A 22,023-nucleotide genomic window follows, 5' to 3' on the forward strand; every position below is an offset into this window, starting at 1 on the left:
CGGCTGAAGTGCCCTTGAGCAAGGCACCTAACCCCTCACTGCTCCCCGAGCGCCGCTGTTGTTGCAGGCAGCTCACTGCGCCGGGATTAGTGTGTTCTTCACCTCACTGTGTGCAGTGTGTTTCACTAATTCAAGGATTGGGATAAATGCAGAGACCAAATTTCCCTCACGGGATCAAAAGAGTATATATACTTAATACTTAATTACACCGGTCACCTGCCATTAATAGCCCGTTGCGTCGCCGGCCGTGTGTGTAGGCCGTAAGGGTGTCCAGCGCGTTACTGCTTTATAACCACCGCGCGGGCAGTCCTGGGGATTAACCCTGCGGAACGCCAGGGCGCCTGTCCACATGATGAGGAGGCACCATGGCAACAGGAGCGAGGAAGACGAGGAGGAGAGAGAGGAAGAGGAGAGAGGGCTATCAGGTTCTGGCCAGCCCGTGAAACTGGAACTCTGCGGGCAGCGCTGCTATGACCATGTCGCCTGGCAGCGCTGCTATGACCATGTCGCCTGGCAGCGCTGCTATGACCATGTCGCCTGGCGATCGGTGGATAACACATCAGGCGCATGCGCACACACAGACACACACACACAGACACACAGACACACTCACACACACACAGACACACACACACACACAGACACACACACACACAAAGACACACTCACACACACAAACACACACACACACACACACACAGACACACTCACACACAAACACAGACACACACACACACACACACAAACGCACAGACACACACACACACACACACACACAGACACACACACACACACAGACACACACACACACACAGACACACTCACACACACACAGACACACACACTCACACACACACACACACACACACAGGTGGAGCAGACGCAGGGAGGACGAGGGGGTTACGTTGGGGGGGTTGGCGTCTTGATAAGGCTCTGGCTCTGTCATAGAGGTGTTGTGTGTGTGTGTGTGTGTGTGTGTGTGTCTGCAGACTGGAGGATGGCTGTAGGGTTCAGATTCAGGGGTAACTTTAGTAGTGCACGGGGACTCGTGTATCAGGCAGAGGAGAACAAAGCCAGAGCCCTCACACGCACACACACACACGCACGCACGCACGCACACACACACACACACACACTCCCCTATCCTCAGGCTCAGCATATGGCTCATGTTATTGTGTCCACTATAACACACAAGACACGACCAGCTTTCACATGGCTCCTCCACACACACACCAGTCACGCATACACACACAACCACACATGTACACACACACATACAACCACACACACCAGTCATGCATACACACACACACACCACTCACGCATACACACACAACCACACACACACCAGTCAAGCATCCACACACACACCACTCACGCATACACACACAACCACACACACACCACTCACGCATACACACACAACCACACACACACCACTCACCATTACACACACAACCACACACACACCACTCACGCATACACACACAACCACACATGTACACACACACACCACTCACGCATACACACACAACCACACACGCACACCACTCACCGCAGAACGACAGCGCAGCCTGGGAACAGCAGTGTGTGTGCATTTCTGCCCAGTGGTTAGGTTTAACCTGCATCTTAGTGGACACAAACACTGACTTGGCACTTTGTACCAAAACACCACAAAAAGTGGTAAACAGTTACTGGCACACCCTACACCGGCTAGCTGACTGTAAGTCTGTGTGTGTGTGTGTGTGTGTGTGTCTCTCGGCCACCCTTTCCCCCCTCTGTGGCCAGTTGGTGTTCTGTCCTGTGGTGATTGGTGTTGCTGATGGATCAATAAGGGAACGGGGCAGTTATTGACAGCTGCGTGGTGTAAATGCCGCCTCGGAACATTCCATGGTTCTCTCGGCGAGCCGCTCCTTCGCAGCGTGGAGAGAAATGAATCCTATTAGCCCCGTCGGTCATGTCCAGTGTGCTTTTCCAGGGTGGAAGGGTGATCCCAACAGATCGCTCGACCCGAGTTACGCAGTGTTGCTGCAGAGGCATCCCAAATCCCAAAAGCGGGTGCTGGCTTTGGCCCAGGCTTGGCGCGGTTCCGGCGCAAATCTTTTCGGTGTAACCACGGCGATGTGCTAATACCCTGGAACCCTGACAGAGGGTAAACAAGGCCATGTTCCCACGTTACGACACAGAGAGGGTCAGGATGGGCACAGAGAGGGTCAGGATGGGCACAGAGAGGGTGAGGATGGGCACAGAGAGGGTGAGGATGGGCACAGAGAGGGTCAGGATGGGCACAGAGAGGGTGAGGATGGGCACAGAGAGGGTGAGGATGGGCACAGAGAGGGTGAGGATGGGCACAGAGAGGGTCAGGATGGGCACAGAGAGGGTGAGGATGGGCACAGAGAGGGTGAGGATGGGCACAGAGAGGGTGGAGATGGGCACAGAGAGGGTGGAGATGGGCGCGGGTTAGACCGCTTTAGAGTAGCCGGGTTAGACCGCTTTAAATGGACTTTTAAATGTTATGGAGCGGGCAACAGTTGGTAAGGACTCCATTACAGAACAGATGCTCTAGTAGCTGGTGGTAAAGACGTTGCACTGGAATGTCTGGCTGCATCTAATGTAGCGACACAGTAGCAATAGGGAAGGATCTCATAAAGGAAATGAACCTTGACATATTGAATAACACCTCTAGTATCTGACCATAATGATATTTAATTGTAAATATTACAGGACAGAGAGTCTAGCTAGTATTCCTGAAATAATGAATAACTGCATATAATCAGAGGTTTTCTCCATATCTTACACTTCTATGTGTAGTTATTGGCTTTAGGGAAACGGGTATTGTTTTACAGCACAATTCTAATAGCTTCCAATATGGAGGATTACTAGTTGGATGAACACTGTATGATTAAGTGCATAATACCAAGGCACAGTGAATGAAGTAAATATAACTTCATCCATAATTGAACTTAAAGCAGAGCCAAATTGACACACAGTCATACCCAGATCAAACACTCATTTCCCAGCCTGACGTTTGTTCATCAGAGGCATGTGAGCATGTGTGTGTGTGTGTGTGTGTGTGTGTGTTTGCAGTGGAAAAGCAGGACTAAAGGGGAAGAGCGTCTGTGGGAACATTTCAAAAGGTTGCTATTTGTTCACAGTACAAAGGTGTGCCAGCCTTGGGTGGGGACGTGATTTGATTTATGTTTGTGTGTGTGTGTGAGAGAGAGAGAGGAGAGAGAGTGTGTGTGTGTGTGTACTGTATGTGACACAGCAATAACACCCCACACCCCTGGTTCTAGACATCCAGACAGTGGTCTCCAGACAGAAGTTGTAGCTCTTTGAAGGGTAATTAGAAATACATCTCCACATTTAAGAGACATGTTGTTAATTATTCCGATGAGCCTGACTGCTCAGTTCCAAATCAGAACTCCTATGGGTGCTGCGACCCAGTTAGTCAGCTCCCTCGCTCTCTCTCTCTCTCTCACTATACATCTGTCTCTCTATCATTCCCTCACTCTCCTTCACTCTATCTCTTGCTCAATCACTCCCTCTATCTCTCACTCTATCCCTCTTTCTTTCACTTTATCTCTCTCGCTCTATCACTCTCTCTCTTTCACTCTCTATATCTCTCACTCTCTCTTTCACTGTATATTTGTCATTCAACCACTCCCCTCCATGGACTTAACACCATATTGTATTGGCCAAACAACAAATGGAGAAAGTAATGAATAGAAAATGAAGATAATCATCAGTAGCAGTCCTCTCCTCAGGCTGACCGATTACTCTGTGGCCTGGGCGGAGCCTCTCAGCACTGTTTGGCGGGTGGTGGGTTAGTGCTTGTGGATCTGGTCTCGCCAGAGGAACGCCTGGAGGTTGTGACTCTGATCCCTGGAGCAAAGCTTAACTTAACTCCTAACCCTGGAGCAAAGCTTAACTTAACTCTTAACCCTGGAGCAAAGCTTAACTTAACTCTGAACCCTGGGCTGTTCCAGCAGGGACTGTCCCTGTAATTACTGCTGTGCAGGTCCCATTGGGTAAGTGTGGCTGCTGCATGTAATCTAAAATGTAAGGTTGGCCCAGATGAAGCCCAAACCCCTTTCCCTTCACACAGTTCAGTTTTAATGTTGCTCATAGTTACGCAACTCGTATATTAGCCTGGCAAATGGGCCACAGAAGTGCTCAGATGTCATATGTGCTCCAGTTAGCTCAGGTCATTAATGTGGTGCAGGCTGTTTGTTTGTCTGCCTGTTTGTTTCTTGGTCTCAAGAGCTTCACACCGTTTTGATAAACACCAAGGAGTGATGACTGTTTTCCACATCTCTTCTTTTGCCTAAAGCTGGATCGCCTCAGATATTTTTCCTTTTTAATTGGCATGGAAATTTTTAAAGAGTGTCGATCAGTGGTGGTTGTGTTTGTTCTCGTAGTTTTGTATGTTAAAGGGCCCTTTCGGATTTCTCTCTACAGAGCTCCCCCTAACCCCTGGTTCTGCCATGATGAACATCTAAAAAATGAAATGGCTAATCGGTGCTTGAGGGGGGCGTGTGGGGGTGTTAATGGGGGATCACATTGCACGCGCTGCGCTCGCCACTACGTTGTTCTTGGTTGAGGTAATGACCTAAAGACTTTTGTTGTGTTTGCCGCCGAGCTAAGCTCAAAATACCTATGATTTACAGCACTTTTGTTGTGTTTGCCGCCGAGCTAAGCTCAAAATACCAATGACCAATGACAGCGCATGATTAACAGCTGCTCGGCGCAGCGGCAGGCCAGTTCTTCCGTGTGCAAGCCGTTGAAAATAATGGGTTTCATAAGGCAGCACTGCCGTTTGCAGGTGCAATGTGATCCCCTTTAGCTAGCTCGCACATTGAAGCGGAGCAGTGATGTGTTGGAGCATTAGCTAGCTCGCACATCAAGAAGTAGCGGTGATGTGTTGGAGCGTTAGCTAGCTCGCACATTGAAGCGGAGCAGTGATGTGTTGGAGCGTTAGCTAGCTTGCACATTGGGGCAGAGCGGTGATGTGTTGGAGCATTAGCTAGCTTGCACATCAAGATGTAGCGTTGATGTGTTGGAGCGTTAGCTAGCTCGCACATCAAGAAGTAGCGGTGATGTGTTGGAGCGTTAGCTAGCTCGCACATTGGTGCAGAGCGGTGATGTGTTGGAGGGTTAGCTAGCTTGCACGTTGAAGCGGAGCAGTGATGTGTTGGAGCGTTAGCTAGCTTGCACATCAAGAAGTAGCGGTGATGTGTTGGAGCGTTAGCTAGCTCGCACATTGGTGCAGAGCGGTGATGTGTTGGAGCGTTAGCTAGCTCGCACATTGGGGCAGAGCGGTAATGTGTTGGAGTGTTAGCTAGCTTGCACATTGAGGCAGAGCGGTGATGTGTTGGAGCGTTAGCTAGCTTGCACATTGAGGCAGAGCGGTGATGTGTTGGAGCGTTAGCTAGCTTGCACATCAAGAAGTAACGGTGATGTGTTGGAGCGTTAGCTAGCTCGCACATTGGTGCAGAGCGGTGATGTGTTGGAGCGTTAGCTAGCTCGCACATTGGGACAGAGCGGTGATGTGTTGGAGCGTTAGCTAGCTTGCACATTGGGGCAGAGCGGTGATGTGTTGGAGGGTTAGCTAGCTCGCACATTGGGCCAGAGCGGTGATGTGTTGGAGCGTTAGCTAGCTCGCACATTGGTGCAGAGCGGTGATGTGTTGGAGCGTTAGCTAGCTCGCACATTGGGGCAGAGCGGTGATGTGTTGGAGCGTTAGCTAGCTTGCACATTGGGGCAGAGCGGTGATGTGTTGGAGGGTTAGCTAGCTTGCACATTGAGGCAGAGCGGTGATGTGTTGGAAAATTAGCTAGCTTGCACATTGAGGCAGATCGGTGATGTGTTGGAGCGTTAGCTAGCTTGCACATCAAGAAGTAGCGGTGATGTGTTGGAGCGTTAGCTAGCTCGCACATTGGTGCAGAGCGGTGATGTGTTGGAGCGTTAGCTAGCTCACACATTGGGGCAGAGCGGTGATGTGTTGGAGCATTAGCTAGCTCGCACATTGGGGCAGAGCGGTGATGTGTTGGAGGGTTAGCTAGCTCGCACATTGGGGCAGAGCGGTGATGTGTTGGAGCGTTAGCTAGCTTGCACATTGGGGCAGAGCGGTGATGTGTTGGAGCGTTAGCTAGCTCGCACATTGGGGCAGAGCGGTGATGTGTTGGAGGGTTGGCTAGCTCGCACATTGGTGTAGAGCGGTGATGTGTTGGAGGGTTGGCTAGCTCGCACATCAAGACGGAGCGGTGATGTTTCGGAGCGTTAGCTAGCTTGCACACTGTCAAAGTCAAAGTCAAAGTCAAAGTCTGCTTTATTGTCAATTTCTTCACATGCCCAGACAAACAAAGAGATCGAAATTACGTTTTTCACTATCCCACGGTGAAGACAAGACATATTTTACTAATTAAGTCCACAGACAAACATAACATTCAAGTAAACAATAAATTAGTAAGTAAGAAGGCACATACAATGAAGAAATAAGAGCAGCAAAATTGGGTTGAAATTGTGCAAATGTGCATAGACAGTCAATATAATAGTGCAAAGTCAGGCCAATAAATGGCTGAGGTAGTTCTGTTTGACCTAAGTAAGCAAGTGGCATAGTGGTGCAAGTTATGTAAGAGCAGCAGAAGTGTTGTGTTTTCAGGACAACAGGACAACGACAAGTTGCAAAGTGTGCAAACTGTACAGGTGTACAAGTGGAGTAGTGCAAGGCAGCCATTGTGGGTCCAAAGTCCAGTATGTTATGTAGCTGAGGGTGGCGGGGGGAGAGGGGGGAGAGAGTTCAGCATCCTAACAGCCTGGTGTATGAAGCTGTTGGTGAGTCTGGTGGTGCGGGAGCGCAGGCTTCTGTACCTCTTCCCAGAGGGCAGTAGATCAAACAAATTGTGAACGGAGTGTCTTGCATCACTCACAATTGTGGTCGCCTTGCGGGTGAGGTGGGTGGTGTAAATGTCCTTCAGGGAGAGGAGTGAAGCACCAATAATCCTTCCAGCTGTGTTCACTATGCGCTGCAGGGCTTTCCTGTTGTATTCAGTGCAGCTTCCGCCCCACACAGCGATACAGCTGGAGAGGATGCTCTCAATGGTGCCTCGGTAGAATGTGGTCATGATGGCTGGTGGAGCACTTGCTTGCCTGAGTTTCTGCAGGAAGTAGAGGCGGCGCTGAGCTTTCTTCGCCAGTGATGCAGTGTTGGTGGTCCAGGAGAGGTCTTCGCTGATGTGCACCCCCAGGAATTTGGTGCTGCTCACTCTGGTGATGAGACCCACCAGAGTTGTGTCGTCAGCAAATTTCACTATGTGGTTGTTGCTGTAGGTTGCAGTGCAGTCATGCGTCAGCAGGGTGAAGAGCAGCGGACTGAGCACGCAGCCTTGGGGGGCCCCCATGCTCAGTGTGATGCTGCTTGAGATATTGTTGCCAACATGTACTACTTGAGGCCTCTGACAGAGGAAGTCCAGTAGCCAGTTGCAGCAGTAGGCACTGAGACAGAGCGGTGATGTATTGGAGTGTTAGCTAGCTCGCACATCAAGGCGACAAAGTGGGACGTCAGTTTGTTCCACTCTGAGTGTTTACAGGCCTTCCCTGTGCCATTCTCCCAAGGAGCGCAGCGACAGCAGTCTTATCACCTTCACCCTACACTCTCATGATACTCTGATATGGGAAATAGAGCAGGATGGGCCCTGTATTAGATTTCCATTTGATGTCTGTCAAGTGAAATTAATCAGCCAGTTAATTAGTGAGGAGGAGATGAGCCCTTCTGTCTGCCACTCCATCAGATGATCCATCAATCGTTAACTGGTCTTGAATGTGAACTGTAAGTCCTTCCCTCTGCACACAAACATGCGCACACACACAAGACACACACACACAGACACACACACACACACACACTGTGTATCTGTGTGTGTGTGTGTTGCGATGTGGTGATGTCATGCCATTTAGCAGCAGTCTACCCAGAGGCCTTTGCAGCTGAAAGTCGAGATGTCCGTGGGACGGCTCCCCAGCGCGCTCCGCAATCTCCAGTAACACCTCTCAGGCCCGTTACATAAGCCAGCCCAGACATGCTCCTGTCCTGCATGTGCCCAGGCACCCAGCGCAATGCAGCGCGCTGAAGACGGACGCTCTCGCGTCCTGCATGTGCCCAGGCACCCAGCGCAATGCAGCGCGCTAAAGACGGACGCTCTCGCGTCCCGCTCACTGATGCAACAGCCCAGAATAAAGTTGGAGTAGAAATGAGTCATTTCCAACTTCCACTGACGTTATAAATAGAAGGTTTTGGAAGCGTGTGGAAGTTGCTGCATCGGTGCGCATCCTCCATTGTAAATGGTTATGTAACATCCTGCAGGTAAATCTCACTGTGTCCATCATGGCAGTAATTATGCATCGCAGCATCTCTCACGCTGAACGTTTCATAACGCGGACCGTAACATGGACCGTAACATGGGTTCTGTTGTTGTGTGTCAGAATGTGGGAGGAATGTCAGGAATGTGTCAGAGTAAGATTCTCTTAGATCTTTTGGTGAATCGAAGGGATGCCCAAACATATTTTCAGTTTTTCCATGAATAGTTTATTTTGTATTACTTGTTCTTATTTGATATCTTATTTGATGTCGATCTGCAAAATGTATAGGTCAAAACTCTAGACTTTTCTTTTTTCAATATTTTTAACTACGACCAATTGTATGCCATCTTTATGCCAACTTTTCCCTTAACTAAAAGATGGTAATGTATGTACAAGCCTTTTTTTTAGTGCTTTTCACTATTTGTTTTCATTTGCATCCATATCCATTAGCAGATGTAAATTAGTGTTACTTCCAGAGCTTTCTAAACGTTAAACATCCAATTGTAATCAAATAGGATCATGAATAGCATTGACTCTAATTGTTAGCTTGTGAATTGTAAATGAATCAGATCCAATCAGGGTGGTGCCTGTGTCCACCCCTACTGTAGTGGATCAGTAGTGTTTGGTTTTCGTGATGCTGTCTCAGTATTGCGCCATCGGAGGGTTTGTGTTGATGGCTCATGTCAGGCTTGGTTTGAGGAGCGAGGCGCCCACGTACTCACTGAGGAGCACAAATATTCTCTTGTGCCTCTGGGAGGAAGGGGGGTGGACAGAGAGAGAGAAAGAGAGAGGGAGAGAGAGAGAGGCAAATATTCTCTTGTGCCTCTGGGAGGAAGGGGGGTGGACAGAGAGAGAGAAAGAGAGAGGGAGAGAGAGGCACCTTCATCAGAAAGCATGATTCAGCAGTTCTGTTCCATCGCTCAGTGCCGGAGAGAAGAGCGCTATCAGAGGAGCTTTAACTCCATTTCCCACCATGCACCAGTGTCACTACTGCATCACCTTCAGCTTTAACTCCATTTCCCACCATGCACCAGTGTCACTGCATCACCTTCAGCTTTAACTCCATTTCCCACCATGCACCAGTGTCACTACTGCATCACCTTCAGCTTTAACTCCATTTCCCACCATGCACCAGTGTCACTGCATCACCTTCAGCTTTAACTCCATTTCCCACCATGCACCAGTGTCACTGCATCACCTTCAGCTTTAACGACGGCAGGTGATGGGGGGGGGATGTATGTGTGTGTGTGTGCGCTGTCCTGTCATGTGGTGTTTAAAGTGCTGCTTTGATGCGAGTCTCTCTTGTTCCTCATGAATAGGCTACTGCTAGCCTGGGGGAGCGGCTGTGTGCCTCGGTCTGCTCCTCTCATCCTCACAAAGCAAAGGGGAGCAGGGGGACGAGTGTAAACGCTCAGACAGCACGAATCACAAGTATCTGGAGAGTTATGCTGCACAAGTGCACAGCACTTTAGCACACCATTTATACACAGTACTACTGTACTGACCAACGGTGGATCATTGCAGAACCGGGATTGAAAAGAACACACAAAGTCCAGATGATCGAGAGCTTGATTACAGAGTATTTGATTGGCTGTTGATCAAGAACTACACCTTTAAAGGCATACCTTTAAACCTCATAACATGACGAACGTCACTTCTGCCATTGTCAGGAATTCATAGATCTCTTTCTACAGACGGCTGTCGGTGCGTTCCCTCTATATTGTATCAGAGTTATGCTCATACCTTGTAGCAAAAGACGCATATTTAGTTTGTTTATTATTGCGCTTCTCAACTCTAGGGGGACCCTGAGAGCAAATCTTTCATGCAGAAGTAAAACTGTTTTCATAGCAGTGTGGAATGGGCAGCAGGACAGGCAGGTCCTAAAGGAGCTTCACCCCATGCAGGTAGCTAAGGGAGTCTAAAGGAGCTTCACCCCATGCAGGTAGCTAAGGGAGCCTAAAGGAGCTTCACCCCATGCAGGTAGCTAAGGGAGCCTAAAGGAGCTTCACCCCATGCAGGTAGCTAAGGGAGCCCAAAGGAGCCTAAAGGAGCTTCACCCCATGCAGGTAGCTAAGGGAGCCTAAAGGAGCTTCACCCCATGCAGGTAGCTAAGGGAGCCTCACCCCATGCAGGTAGCTAAGGAGGAGTCTGTCATCAGCTGGTCATCACATCTGACACCTGACCCCAATATCAAACTATTCTTCATGCAGATCACATGAGCCAAGGGACCCATCACTCGCACTGGAGTAAACCCACCAGGTCAACTAATACCACCTGCTGTCTATATGTGTGTGTGTGTGTTTGTCATAACCTATACCGATATTACCACAACATGCACACACGCATATGCACACACACGTGCACATGCACATGCACATACGCTCTGTCCACTTCTATCTCTCTACCTCACACACACACACATACACTCCGTGCCTCACATGTATGCGCGCACACACACACACACACACACACACACACACAAACAACAGGGGTAGGTCACATAGACGGCGGGCGCAAAAAGCAACTCTGTCAGCGTCCGTAAGGAGACACTGCCCTCAGGAAGTCATCCTAAAGGAGCGGCCATGAATTACTGATGACCGGCACCTCTCGGGTTTCCCCGCTCCTGACTTCAAAACAAACGGCTCATTTCATTAACCTGGCAGCCGCCCATGCGCCCCTGTGCCAGCACACCAGTCTAGATGAATGAAACCATGAAATGGGAGTGTTTTGAAAAAGCAGCTGCTAACGGGCAGAGGGCAGGAAACGACCTTTGGAAGGACACAATGTGGCGCCCGTACGACTCCCAACACAAGAGGCCACTTAAAAAGAGCTTTACTTAAGATAATCTTGAGAAGGCTGAATGAAGCTCATAACTTGATTGCAGATGAAAAGGGGTCCATTCACTGCTCTGCCAAATGAATGTTGAAATATTGATGTGGCGATTGGCGTTTGGGGCGGGTGGCAACGGGGCCGGTGGTGTTGCTGGACATGGTGACGCTACTGTAATGGCAGCAGTTGGCACTATGGAGGTGATGCCCGCCAGGCACGGTGGAGATTGATGTGAAATCACTAGCCCCAGTGTAAGACCCGCTGAAGACTGGACTGAACCCCCCTAGTGGCCACTGCGTTTACTGTAAGTGGTCCACATTACACTCTCAAGCAATCACAGACATTTTCACATACTGTAGGTGCTTTTATCCAAAGTGCCTTACCGTATGCCACAGGCGTACCTTTCCATACGTAAACGTGAAGGTCCATTCATGACCTTGCTTGACCAATTACCTTTGCATTGTTAGCAACTTTTGTGTATAAACACGCATCTGCCCGTTAACACTTAAATTGTGTGAGATACTGAACAACTGAATTTCACCAAGGGGATGAACAAGACATTTAATAGATTATATAGATTCTAGATTCTATTTACATCTATCTATCTATCTATCTATCTATCTGTGCATCAATCTATCTATCTATCTATTTATCTATCTATCTACACGTTTGATGGGATGACATAATGCCTAATAGACAGTTTTACGTATTATCCTATTATCCTATTATCCTTAGCGTTAGCGATAGCTTCAGCCCCACTCTGTGGGAGGCCAGGGCCATGCACCTGCTTTGCTCCGTCACACACCTGTGCGGCAGATACACCTGTCCCTGGCAGACTGGGTTGCGAGTTGCACAACCTCTTAACCGCTCAACACAACATCATTATGGCTTTTGAGTGTGTGTGTGTGTGTGTGTGTGTGTGTGTGTGTGTGTGTGTGTGTCTTACCCATTAGATTGGGAAACACACACGCACACAGTTCAGGTTGTCATGACTTTGCAAATGTTCCAGATGATGTGCGTATGTGGTTCCTCTGGGTTAGGAGCCAAACAAACGTGATGTGTGTGGTGGTGTGTTATGAAGCACTAAGCCATGTCTGCACACTAAACAAACGTGATATGTGTGGTGGTGTGTTATGAAGCACTAAGCCATGTCTGCACACTAAACAAACGTGATATGTGTGGTGGTGTGTTATGAAGCACTAAGCCATGTCTGCAGACTAGACAGCGCAGATCAACAGTCTTTAGGGACATATGCCCTAATCCTACAATGAACATAGGGACATTTAAATACAATGATCCCGTCTGCCCAGGGAGGGCTATGGCCTGGGTCTGGAGAAAGGCAGTGAGAGGATATTACCACAGACGGAGGAGGGCTGGTCAGTGGGTTATAATCAGGACGGGTTGCCAGATATGCAGAATAGAGTCATAATCAGGACATTCTCAGGTTTGATATGACTACAGACAGAGGAGGGCTTGTTAGTGTGTGATAATCAGGACATTCTCAGGTTTGATATGACTACAGACAGAGGAGGGCTTGTTAGTGTGTGATAATCAGGACGGTTGCCAGATCTGCAGAATAGGGTTATAATCAGGACATTCTAAGGTTCTCAGTGGTAAAGTCTCCCTGGATGTTAGCGGTTGCCAGGTCTGTAGAAAAACTCCCCCTCCGGCCTGCCAAGATATATTTACAGTGAATATGGGGATACTGTACTGTATGTGTGAACAACATGTTGTGCTATGGACCATCTGCCGTGGCTAAAGCTGTGAGTTGATTCTACAGAGAGACATTGTGACAGGAGATCACTCGTATCGTAAGCTCTCTCCCATTTAGGTAAAGCACACGTATTTGAATAGTGAGTGAATAGTGGCAAGCCATTTGCACATTTTTGAAGCATGTTTTATAGGCAGCTAGTGCTGTTATCTGTTAGAGTCATATTGGTAAGTCATATAGTGACACCATAGGACGTGGAGTTCTATTGCTGTGGTGGTCGCAGCATAGAAAGTGGACTCATAGTGGCTGTTCATGTGGTGCACCATAGAAAGCAGACTCTCATAGTGGCTGTTCATAGTGGCTGTTTATGTGGTGCACCATAGAAAGCAGACTCTCAAAATGGCTGTTCATAGTGGCTGTTCATGTGGTGCACCATAGAAAGCAGACTTATAGTGGCTGTTCATGTGGCGCACCATAGAAAGCACACTTATAGTGGCTGTTCATGTGGTGCACCATAGAAAGCAGACTTATAGTGGCTGTTCATGTGGCACACCATAGAAAGCACACTTATAGTGGCTGTTCATGTGGCGCACCATAGAAAGCGGACTCTCAAAATGGCTGTTCATAGTGGCTGTTCATGTGGCGCACCATAGAAAGCAGACCCATAGTGTCTGTTCGTGTGGCGCACCATAGAAAGCGGACTCTCCTAGTGGCTGTTCAGACTCATGGTGATTACTTTGTGTCGTCCGTCTCCGTAGCGGCGGCTCCTGGGAAGACACAGTGGGAAGTGAAGCTATGATGCCCGTTCAACACACACACACACACACACACACACACACACACACACACACACACACACACACACACACACACCTCCTGAGCAGACACAGTTGGGAAGTGAAGCCATGATGCCCGTTCATGTGCACTGACCATAGAGCGTAGGCTCGACCTGGACACTCGAGTTGGCTTACTACAGATTGAACAGACATAGACACGCTGAAGCACACACACACACTCGCACTGACATGGGCACTTGAGGTGGCCCTCCACAGAATGAACAGATGAACACACACACACACACACACTTGCACTGACATGGGCACTTGAGGTGGCCCTCCACAGATGAACACACACACACACAACACACACACAACACACACACACACACACAACACACACACACACATACACATACTCGTAGTGTCATGGGCACTTGAGTTGGCCCACCACAGAAAGACAGGAGAGCCATAGTGGGCAGTCGTGTGGTCACACGACGGAAACTAGAGCCATCATTGCTGCCGCTCGTGTGGTCACACCTGTCCCTCAGATGCCCTCCTGTGGTCACACACACACACACACACACACACACACACACACACACACACACACACACACACACCTGTCCCTGAAATGGCCTCCTGTTCTGGGTAAATGGGGGCCGATAAGTGCCCCAGATGGCGCCACCCAGTTGGAGGCTGGCACCGGAGGACGCGGGCAGAACCTGACCCGGTCACTCTGACCCAAATCCGCGCCACTGCAGGGCCGACCCGGTTCCAGAGTCCGCTAACTCCTGCGGGGCAGTTGAGGCGGGCAGTTGGAGTTTAAACTGGGCTTGGCCCTCCGTTTCACCAGACGGAGCGGAGCTGGACCATGTGGTCAGCACTGACCGTGCCCAGAGAGGTGTGTAGCGTGCGGGTGTACGAGAGCCCAGTTCTCCTGGCAGAGCTGCTGCTCAGTGACTCCATCTGTAGTCCACCAACACAAAGAGAACTACACGAGGACTCAAGGAATGTAGAATGAGAATGCTTATAGAATTAGAATACTGGCTGGCACTGAGTGACCTCAACAGAAGAAGTCCAGAATTGTAGCTGTTGCATACAGAACAAGGTAGTCTTGCCTGGTAACAAACAAGCTCTCTGGTAGTGAATATTCAACTGTCCCATAGCAATTCTTATAAAATAGAGTTCTTATAGTTCTTAATTTAGTATGATACTCATGGATTTGCAAGTGCATTTTATAAGCCAGATCTAACAGTGTTGTAGAGCTTGGATTCGCTTGGCTTATTAGCATGCTGTGTGTATGGCATGAGCAGCCCTTCATTGTCCTAGCGGTTGGTTGTGTGATGTGTGTGTGTGCATGCTAATGTGTTTGTGTGTGTATGTGTGTGTGTGTGTGTGTGGCTCTCAGTTTACAGTCAGAGTGTGCTATAAGCAAAAGGAGGTCACATTGGTTATGGAGAGCGATGGACACACCTCACATTTCACCCCCCTGTCCTGCCCTCACACTGAAAAATCGACTGATCTCCCGGGACATAATAACACAGGACCTCTGGCATCAGGCCAAGCGTGGTCACCCGCCATCACGGCTCTAAAGCAGCAGCATAACCCGCCATCATGGCTCTAAAGCCCCATAACCTGCCATCATGGCTCTAAAGCAGCAGCATAACCCGCCATCATGGCTCTAAAGCAGCAGCATAACCCTCCATTACGGCTCTAAAGCCCCATAACCCGCCATCATGGCTCTAAAGCCCCATAACCCGCCATCATGGCTCTAAAGCAGCAGCATAACCCGCCATCATGGCTCTAAAGCAGCAGCATAACCCGCCATCATGGCTCTAAAGCCCCATAACCCGCCATCAAGGCTCTAAAGCCCCATAACCCGCCATCACGGCTCTAAAGCCCCATAACCCGCCATCACGGCTCTAAAGCCCCATAACCCGCAATCATGGCTCTTAAGCAGCAGCATAACCCTCCATTACGGCTCTAAAGCAGCAGCATAACCCGCCATCATGGCTCTAAAGCAGCAGCATCAACTCATAATCAAAGATCCAGAGCACGCTCGCCAACCTGCCTGGCTCAGAGCAAGTCCCATTATCCCACCATTTTGGCTCTAAAGTGGACCTACAGTAGCAAGTCCCCATTTCCTGGCCCACTCTCTTCTCAGATGAGTGTAGAGGGACTGTCCCCTGATATGTGTGTTCCCTCGCTGTCCCACTGATGTGTGTGTTCCCTCGCTGTCCCACTGATGTGTGTGTTCCCTCGCTGTCCCACTGATGTGTGTGTTCCCTCGCTGTCCCACTGATGTGTGTGTTCTCTCGCTGTCCCACTGATGTGTGTGTTCTCTCGCTGTCCCACTGATGTGTGTGTTCTCTCGCTGTCCCCTGCACAGGAGCGCTTCGAGGCTCTGTTCCGTATCTACGATGAGCAGACGTCCTTCCAGATGTTCAAGAGCTTCAGACGGGTCCGGATCAGCTTCAGCACCGCCGAGGCGGCCGCACGAGCCCGCATTGAGCTGCACGAGTCCGAGTTCAACGGAGCCCAACTCAAGCTCTACTTCGCACAGGTGAACACACACTCACCTTTACTAATAAACACACACACACTTCGCACAGAGGAACAGGGGAACACACACACACCTTTACTAATAAACACACACACACCTTTACTAATAAACATACACACACTTCGCACAGAGGAACAGGTGAACACACACACACCTTTACTAATAAACACACACACACTTTGCACAGAGGAACAGGTGAACACACACACACTTCACACAGAGGAACAGGTGGACACACACACACCTTTACTACAGTAATAAACACACACACACTTTGCACAGAGGAACAGGTGAACACACACACACTTCACACAGAGGAACAGGTGAACACACACACACCTTTACTAATAAACACACACACACTTCACACAGAGGAACAGGTCTCCTGCTGAGTGCTGCACATATGTGTTTGTGTTTTCACCCAGAGGGAAATCATCTTACTGAGTACTCTCTTCACACACACACACACACACACACACACACACACACACAAACACACCCTCACCTCCTCCTGACCCACCAGCTCACTAATCTGAGGTCATGTAGGTCCTGCTGCTCTCTCAACTCAGAGGGACTCACCCTCACTATACCACCAACACACTCAGATACAGCACACACACAGGCAGAAAGAGACCTTAGGGAACAGTAATACCACTACACTTTTCTCATACAAAGAATATTTTTGTTATAAAAGGTAATTGTTCTAAAAAGTAATTGTTCTAAAAGGTAATTGTTATAAAAGGTAATTGTTATAAAAGGTAATTGTTTAAAACAAGTAGCTCCACAACCGAGTGAGAGTGAAGACATACAAGAGACCAACAACATGATGCTAACATGCCGTGTGTGTGTGTGTGTGTGACCACAGGTGCAGAACTCAGGTGAGGAGGTGGACAAGTCGTTCCTGGCGCCGCCCCAGCCCGTGAAGCAGTTCCTGATCTCCCCCCCGGCCTCCCCCCCGGTGGGCTGGGCACAGAGCGAGGACGCCACGCCCATCATCAACTACGACCTGCTCTGCGCCGTCGCCAAACTCGGCCCAGGTGAGGCCCAGAGGGAGGGAGGGAGGGAAGGGTAGGGAGAGAGAGAGAAAGAGAAGAGAAAGGGAGGGAGGGAGAGAGAGAGAGAAGGGGGGGGTGAGAAAGACAGAGAGAGGCCCTCGGGCAACACACAGTGAAATTCCACCCAATGTACACATTTATACACACTCATACACACAGATACAATGTACACATTTATACACACTCATACACACAGATACAATGTACACATTTATACACACTCATACACACAGATGCACATATGTGAGCTTATAGATGTGTACCTACACACACACACACACACACACATGCAGCTTATCAAGATCATAACACACCCAAGACCACAAAGATATTGATACGTTGATAAAAGCATGCGTCTTTGCCAGGGTTAAAGAAAATTGTTGGTACTTTTTTTATTTGATATGGAGTAGATCTGATATTCTAATCCGTCCCATGGAAGGCGTGGCACGCCGCTCAGTAAGTCCTGCAGCATTCAGTGATCTGATTGGTTCCTAGTCCGTCCCATGGAAGCCGGGGCATGCTGCGTGGCGCTCAGTTTCTTTTCACAACATCAGATTTCATCAGAATCCTTGTTTTGTATTCCGACCCACCACGCTATGGCACGCCGCCTCCTCTGCCCGTCGGGCCTCGTTGGTGGAGCGCGTCCTCAAGCATACCAATAGCAGCGGATCACTGTTTCATACTCAAGCATACCAATAGCAGCGGATCACTGCTTCATACTCAACCATACCAATAGCAGCGGATCACTGCTTCAATACCAATACCTGTATACCAATGCAGGCCCAATGCAGACCCAATGCAGGCCCAATAAAGGCCCAATGCAGGCTCAATGCTGACCCAATGCAGGCCCAATGCTGGCCCAATAAAGGCCCAATGCAGGCCCAAAAAAAGGCCCAATGCAGGCCTGTGGGCTCTACTGCAATCCAGATTGCTACTGAGGGATTATGTGAAAGGGTATATTTCTATTTGCGTCTCTATGCGTTTCTATATGCGTGTGTGTGTACTGTGCAAGCAAACTGTGTGTAGTTTTGGATGTGTGTGTGTTATTGAGTGTGTTTGTTAATAATTGTTAAGATGAGCTGTGGGTGTGTGAGTGATGATGGTGTAACAGCGCCCTCTCCTGGATTGGCCTCCTCACTGCAGCCTCATCTCAGACCCACATTCACCTGCTGCTCAGTCTCTACTGGTCTCTATGGCAACACTCACTGGCACACTTCAGAGTGTGTATGTGTTTGTGGGAAGAATGAGTATATGAGCGTGTGTGTGTGTATGTGTGTGTGTGTGAGTGCAAGGGGCTTCTGCAATCTAGGGGCAATGGGGCATGTATGAGATTAGTAGTCAACATTTTCTGTAATGTTTGTGTATATAGGTCACATGTAATTTGTACATCTGAGTGTTTGGTTGAGCTGATGTATTAGGCCTGCTTCTCTTTGAAGCTCCATTAGCGATGCTAGTTGCTGCGCTTTAATGTGGCCAAGCTTCTCTGAGCACATTACACACACATCACGCATCTAACTGGGCAAATGGGCTTTGAGTGGAGCAGGCGGAGTGGTGCGCAGCTTTTAAGCTGTAATCTGCTCTGGCCTGAGTCATGCTAAGAGTGCCACTGCTCTGGCCTGAGTCATGCTAAGAGTGCTACTGCTCTGGGCTGAGTCATGCTAAGAGTGATGTTAGCTAGGCTGAGTCATGTTAAGAGTGTTACTGCTCTGGGCTGAGTCATGCTAAGTGATGTTAGATTCTGGCCTGAGTCATGCTAAGAGTGCTACTGCGCTGGTAGAGAGAGAGAGTCTGTCTACAGTCAAGATGTCTCAGGGAAAGCACAAACACGCACACACACACACACACACACACACATACACAGACACACATCCACCTTCACACACACACATGCACACACACACACCAAACTCTAAACCAGCGTTTCTCAAACTGTGGGTCGTGACCCACTACTGGGTCGCGGGAGACATGCCAGGTGGGGCGCAAACTGACGTGAAAAACAGGAGTTTTATTTTATTTTATTTTTTATTTGTAGCCTAGGCCCAGGTAGCACCCGATGCGCAATGGACTCACTGTGTTATTCATAGGGAAGCGCTCGTGTCAAGGCAGCCTAGTTAGTCCCGACCTACATGAGATTTTGAACGTTGTTGTGAGAGTGAAGAATTTCATCAAAACCCGGCCCTTAAAAGCGCGTCTATTCTCCGCACTTTGCGAAGAGATGGTAGCTGACCAAAAGGCTGTAGCCTACTGTTTCACAGCGAGGCAAGGTGGCTTTCCCAAGGTAAAGTGCTGTCGCGCGTGTTTGAGCTCCGAGTCGCCTCTTCTTGGAGGAAGAACGCATGTTTGAATCTGCAAGCACGTTCACTAATGAAAATTTCTTGACGAAGCTGGCCTATCTTAGCGATATATTTGCAAAGACAAGCACCTACCTTACCTAGCAAATAAGATTACTGCATTCACCAAAAAAACTTGAGGTATGGGACAGGCGCCTCGATCGCAACAGTATTATGCCTTTGAGTTTTCTGAGCGAAATCGCTGAAACGTCTGATTCGGGAGCCACTCTTGTGATCCCATGACACAGTAGGCCTACATCACATTCCTGCAAAGTTTATTTCAAAAATATTTCCCAACCAGCAGTGCTCAGTATGACTGGATTATGGATCCATTTAATGCAGCATGTTGGTATTTCATTGAATATATTGTACAATGCTGTAAAATGGCCTATGCTTCCTAATATGTTGCTGGAAAACAGAAATATGTGTGTTATTATGTATTTATTTATTATTATATCTGCAGCACCAGCTGATTTTAACTCTGTTGAAGAGGATATATTTAGAACTTGTCATTATTTCAATAAATTTGACAATATTAAGCTTGACCTACTACCACTTTCTTAGAGCGATGAGGGACAGGTGGGGCTCGAGAATGCCCCCTTGATCAAAGTGGGGAATGAAAGAAAACGTTTGAGAACCACTGCTCTAAGGAGTGACTCAGAAAGTCACGCAGACAACTGTCTCACTCTCAAGACACTAACTCATAGCTGTCTCACTCCCAGGGTACTAAGCTACACAATAACATAATGGGAATTTGTTGTCTAGCTCAGTGGTTCCTTATACCTTATATAGCTTAGGAAAGCTAACAGCTTTCTATAAGGATGTAGTTTGTTAACTACCACAGTCACGAGTTGGGTCGCGATAGTCTGTCATTTTAAAAAAGTGGGTCCCCAGAAAAAAAGTTTGAGAAACACTGCTCTAAACAGAGCCAGATCAAAGAAATTACAGTTACAGGCCAACAGAGAAACTTGCCCACACTCCTGCAGTAGTGACTCGTGATGGTCGCTAGCTACCAACGCTGGAGTTATAAACCCTTTCTAACAGCATTGAATGGCCAAGGGTGGGTCAGAGTGTCTGAGTCCCCAGTCTGACCGAACTGGACAGACAGAGAGAATTACAGGGAGGGGAGATGAGAGCGATAAGAGCTCGCCTGACCATGAGCGACGCTAGTACCACTTTCAGTGTTCCTCTACTGTATGTGCTGGTACCCACAGGGACACCGCTGCCTGGGGAAGTTTTAGGGAAGTCCATCCATGCGGCGGCCATATTGTGAGTGCTGTGTCTCCTCATTAGAAAGTCTCTGATCTGGGTGAGGACTTGGGGGAGAGTTTGGGGTTTGTGCTGCCTGGGTCTGGGTGAGGACTTGGGGGAGAGTTTGGGGTTTGTGTGTGCCGTTGTGGAGGAAGCTGTGTCATCCTGCAGGCTTAGCAGGGCTATTTCTGTCCAAGTGACAGTCTTTGCTCTCTTAAGACCGAGACCTTTTCAGATTAACGGCTAAGCTATCCGAATGAGAGGATCGTGCCATACACGTCACATGAGGGCAGACTGCTAGGAACGCCAGGACAGAACGCGCTCACGCCCCTTCTGATTGGTCACTGAAACGTGACTCACGCCCATTCTCTTTTTTTGTCTTGTCTCTCCGTCAGGTGACAAGTACGAGCTCCACGCCGGCACCGAGTCCACCCCCAGCGTGGTGGTGCACGTGTGCGACAGCGACAATGAGAACGAGAATGAAAATGAGGATGACGAGGCTCGGCCCAAGATGAAGATCGTCCAGACCCGACGTCCCGAGGGGCCACCCAAAGTCTTCAACTAAAAAGCCCCAGAAGTGTCCACCCTGCGAAGTGTCCACCCTCTGATCTCTCTCTGTCTCTCTCCTGCACTCAGAGAAAGACACCCTTCATTTCAGTTTAAAAAAAAAAAAACAACAGCAAACTTTTAAAAAAAAGCATACAAACTAACGAACGAACGTATGAGCGAACTGCGGGGTGATGTTTGTGAAACGCGTGTGGACAGACAGACGTGTGACTGGGCTGACGGACAGAGGTGACCCCCAGTTGGATGGGCTTGGCACTGGCTCTCATCACACACTGGCCCATGGGACCGTCCATGACCCCACCCCCCTACCCCCCCACCTCACAGGGGCTCCTCTCCTGCCATGCTCTCATCTAGCGTAGTCTCTGTACTAGTCATCAGTAGCAGCAGACAGGGTTAGAGTTAGCTCTCTCACAGGTATTTAAGTCATCTATCTGTACTTAAGAAAGGTGGTCGCTTAAGACAGAGATCACTAATGCTTGAAACCATTTGGTTTGTTGTTTTCCTTATTTTTGTTTTCTTTCTTTTTTTAATAATTGTTATTATGACTTCTACTACTACTCTTACTATAAGTATCTGTTGG

At 48.8% G+C, this 22,023-nt stretch overlaps 1 protein-coding gene across 2 annotated transcripts in view; it reads left to right on the forward strand.

Annotated features, from left to right (window-relative positions):
- rcan3 (regulator of calcineurin 3) overlaps positions 1 to 21,606 on the forward strand; it is a 50,223-nt gene extending 28,617 nt beyond the window's left edge. For both annotated transcript variants that reach the window (XM_076296089.1, XM_076296090.1), the window contains exons 2-4: positions 16,067 to 16,240; positions 17,106 to 17,277; positions 21,272 to 21,606. In XM_076296089.1, coding sequence (XP_076152204.1) covers positions 16,067 to 16,240; positions 17,106 to 17,277; positions 21,272 to 21,441 — 516 coding nt within the window. In that variant the 3' untranslated portion in view covers positions 21,442 to 21,606. The remainder of the gene's footprint in view (positions 1 to 16,066; positions 16,241 to 17,105; positions 17,278 to 21,271) is intronic.
- Positions 21,607 to 22,023: the final 417 nt, after the last annotated feature.

This window comes from Alosa pseudoharengus, unplaced genomic scaffold (genome assembly GCF_046254945.1).
Source record: "Alosa pseudoharengus isolate Yale_2024_CS ecotype anadromous, Long Island Sound unplaced genomic scaffold, YU_APseudo_1.1 YU_APseudo_1.1_scf_2, whole genome shotgun sequence".
NCBI lineage: Eukaryota > Metazoa > Chordata > Actinopteri > Clupeiformes > Clupeidae > Alosa > Alosa pseudoharengus.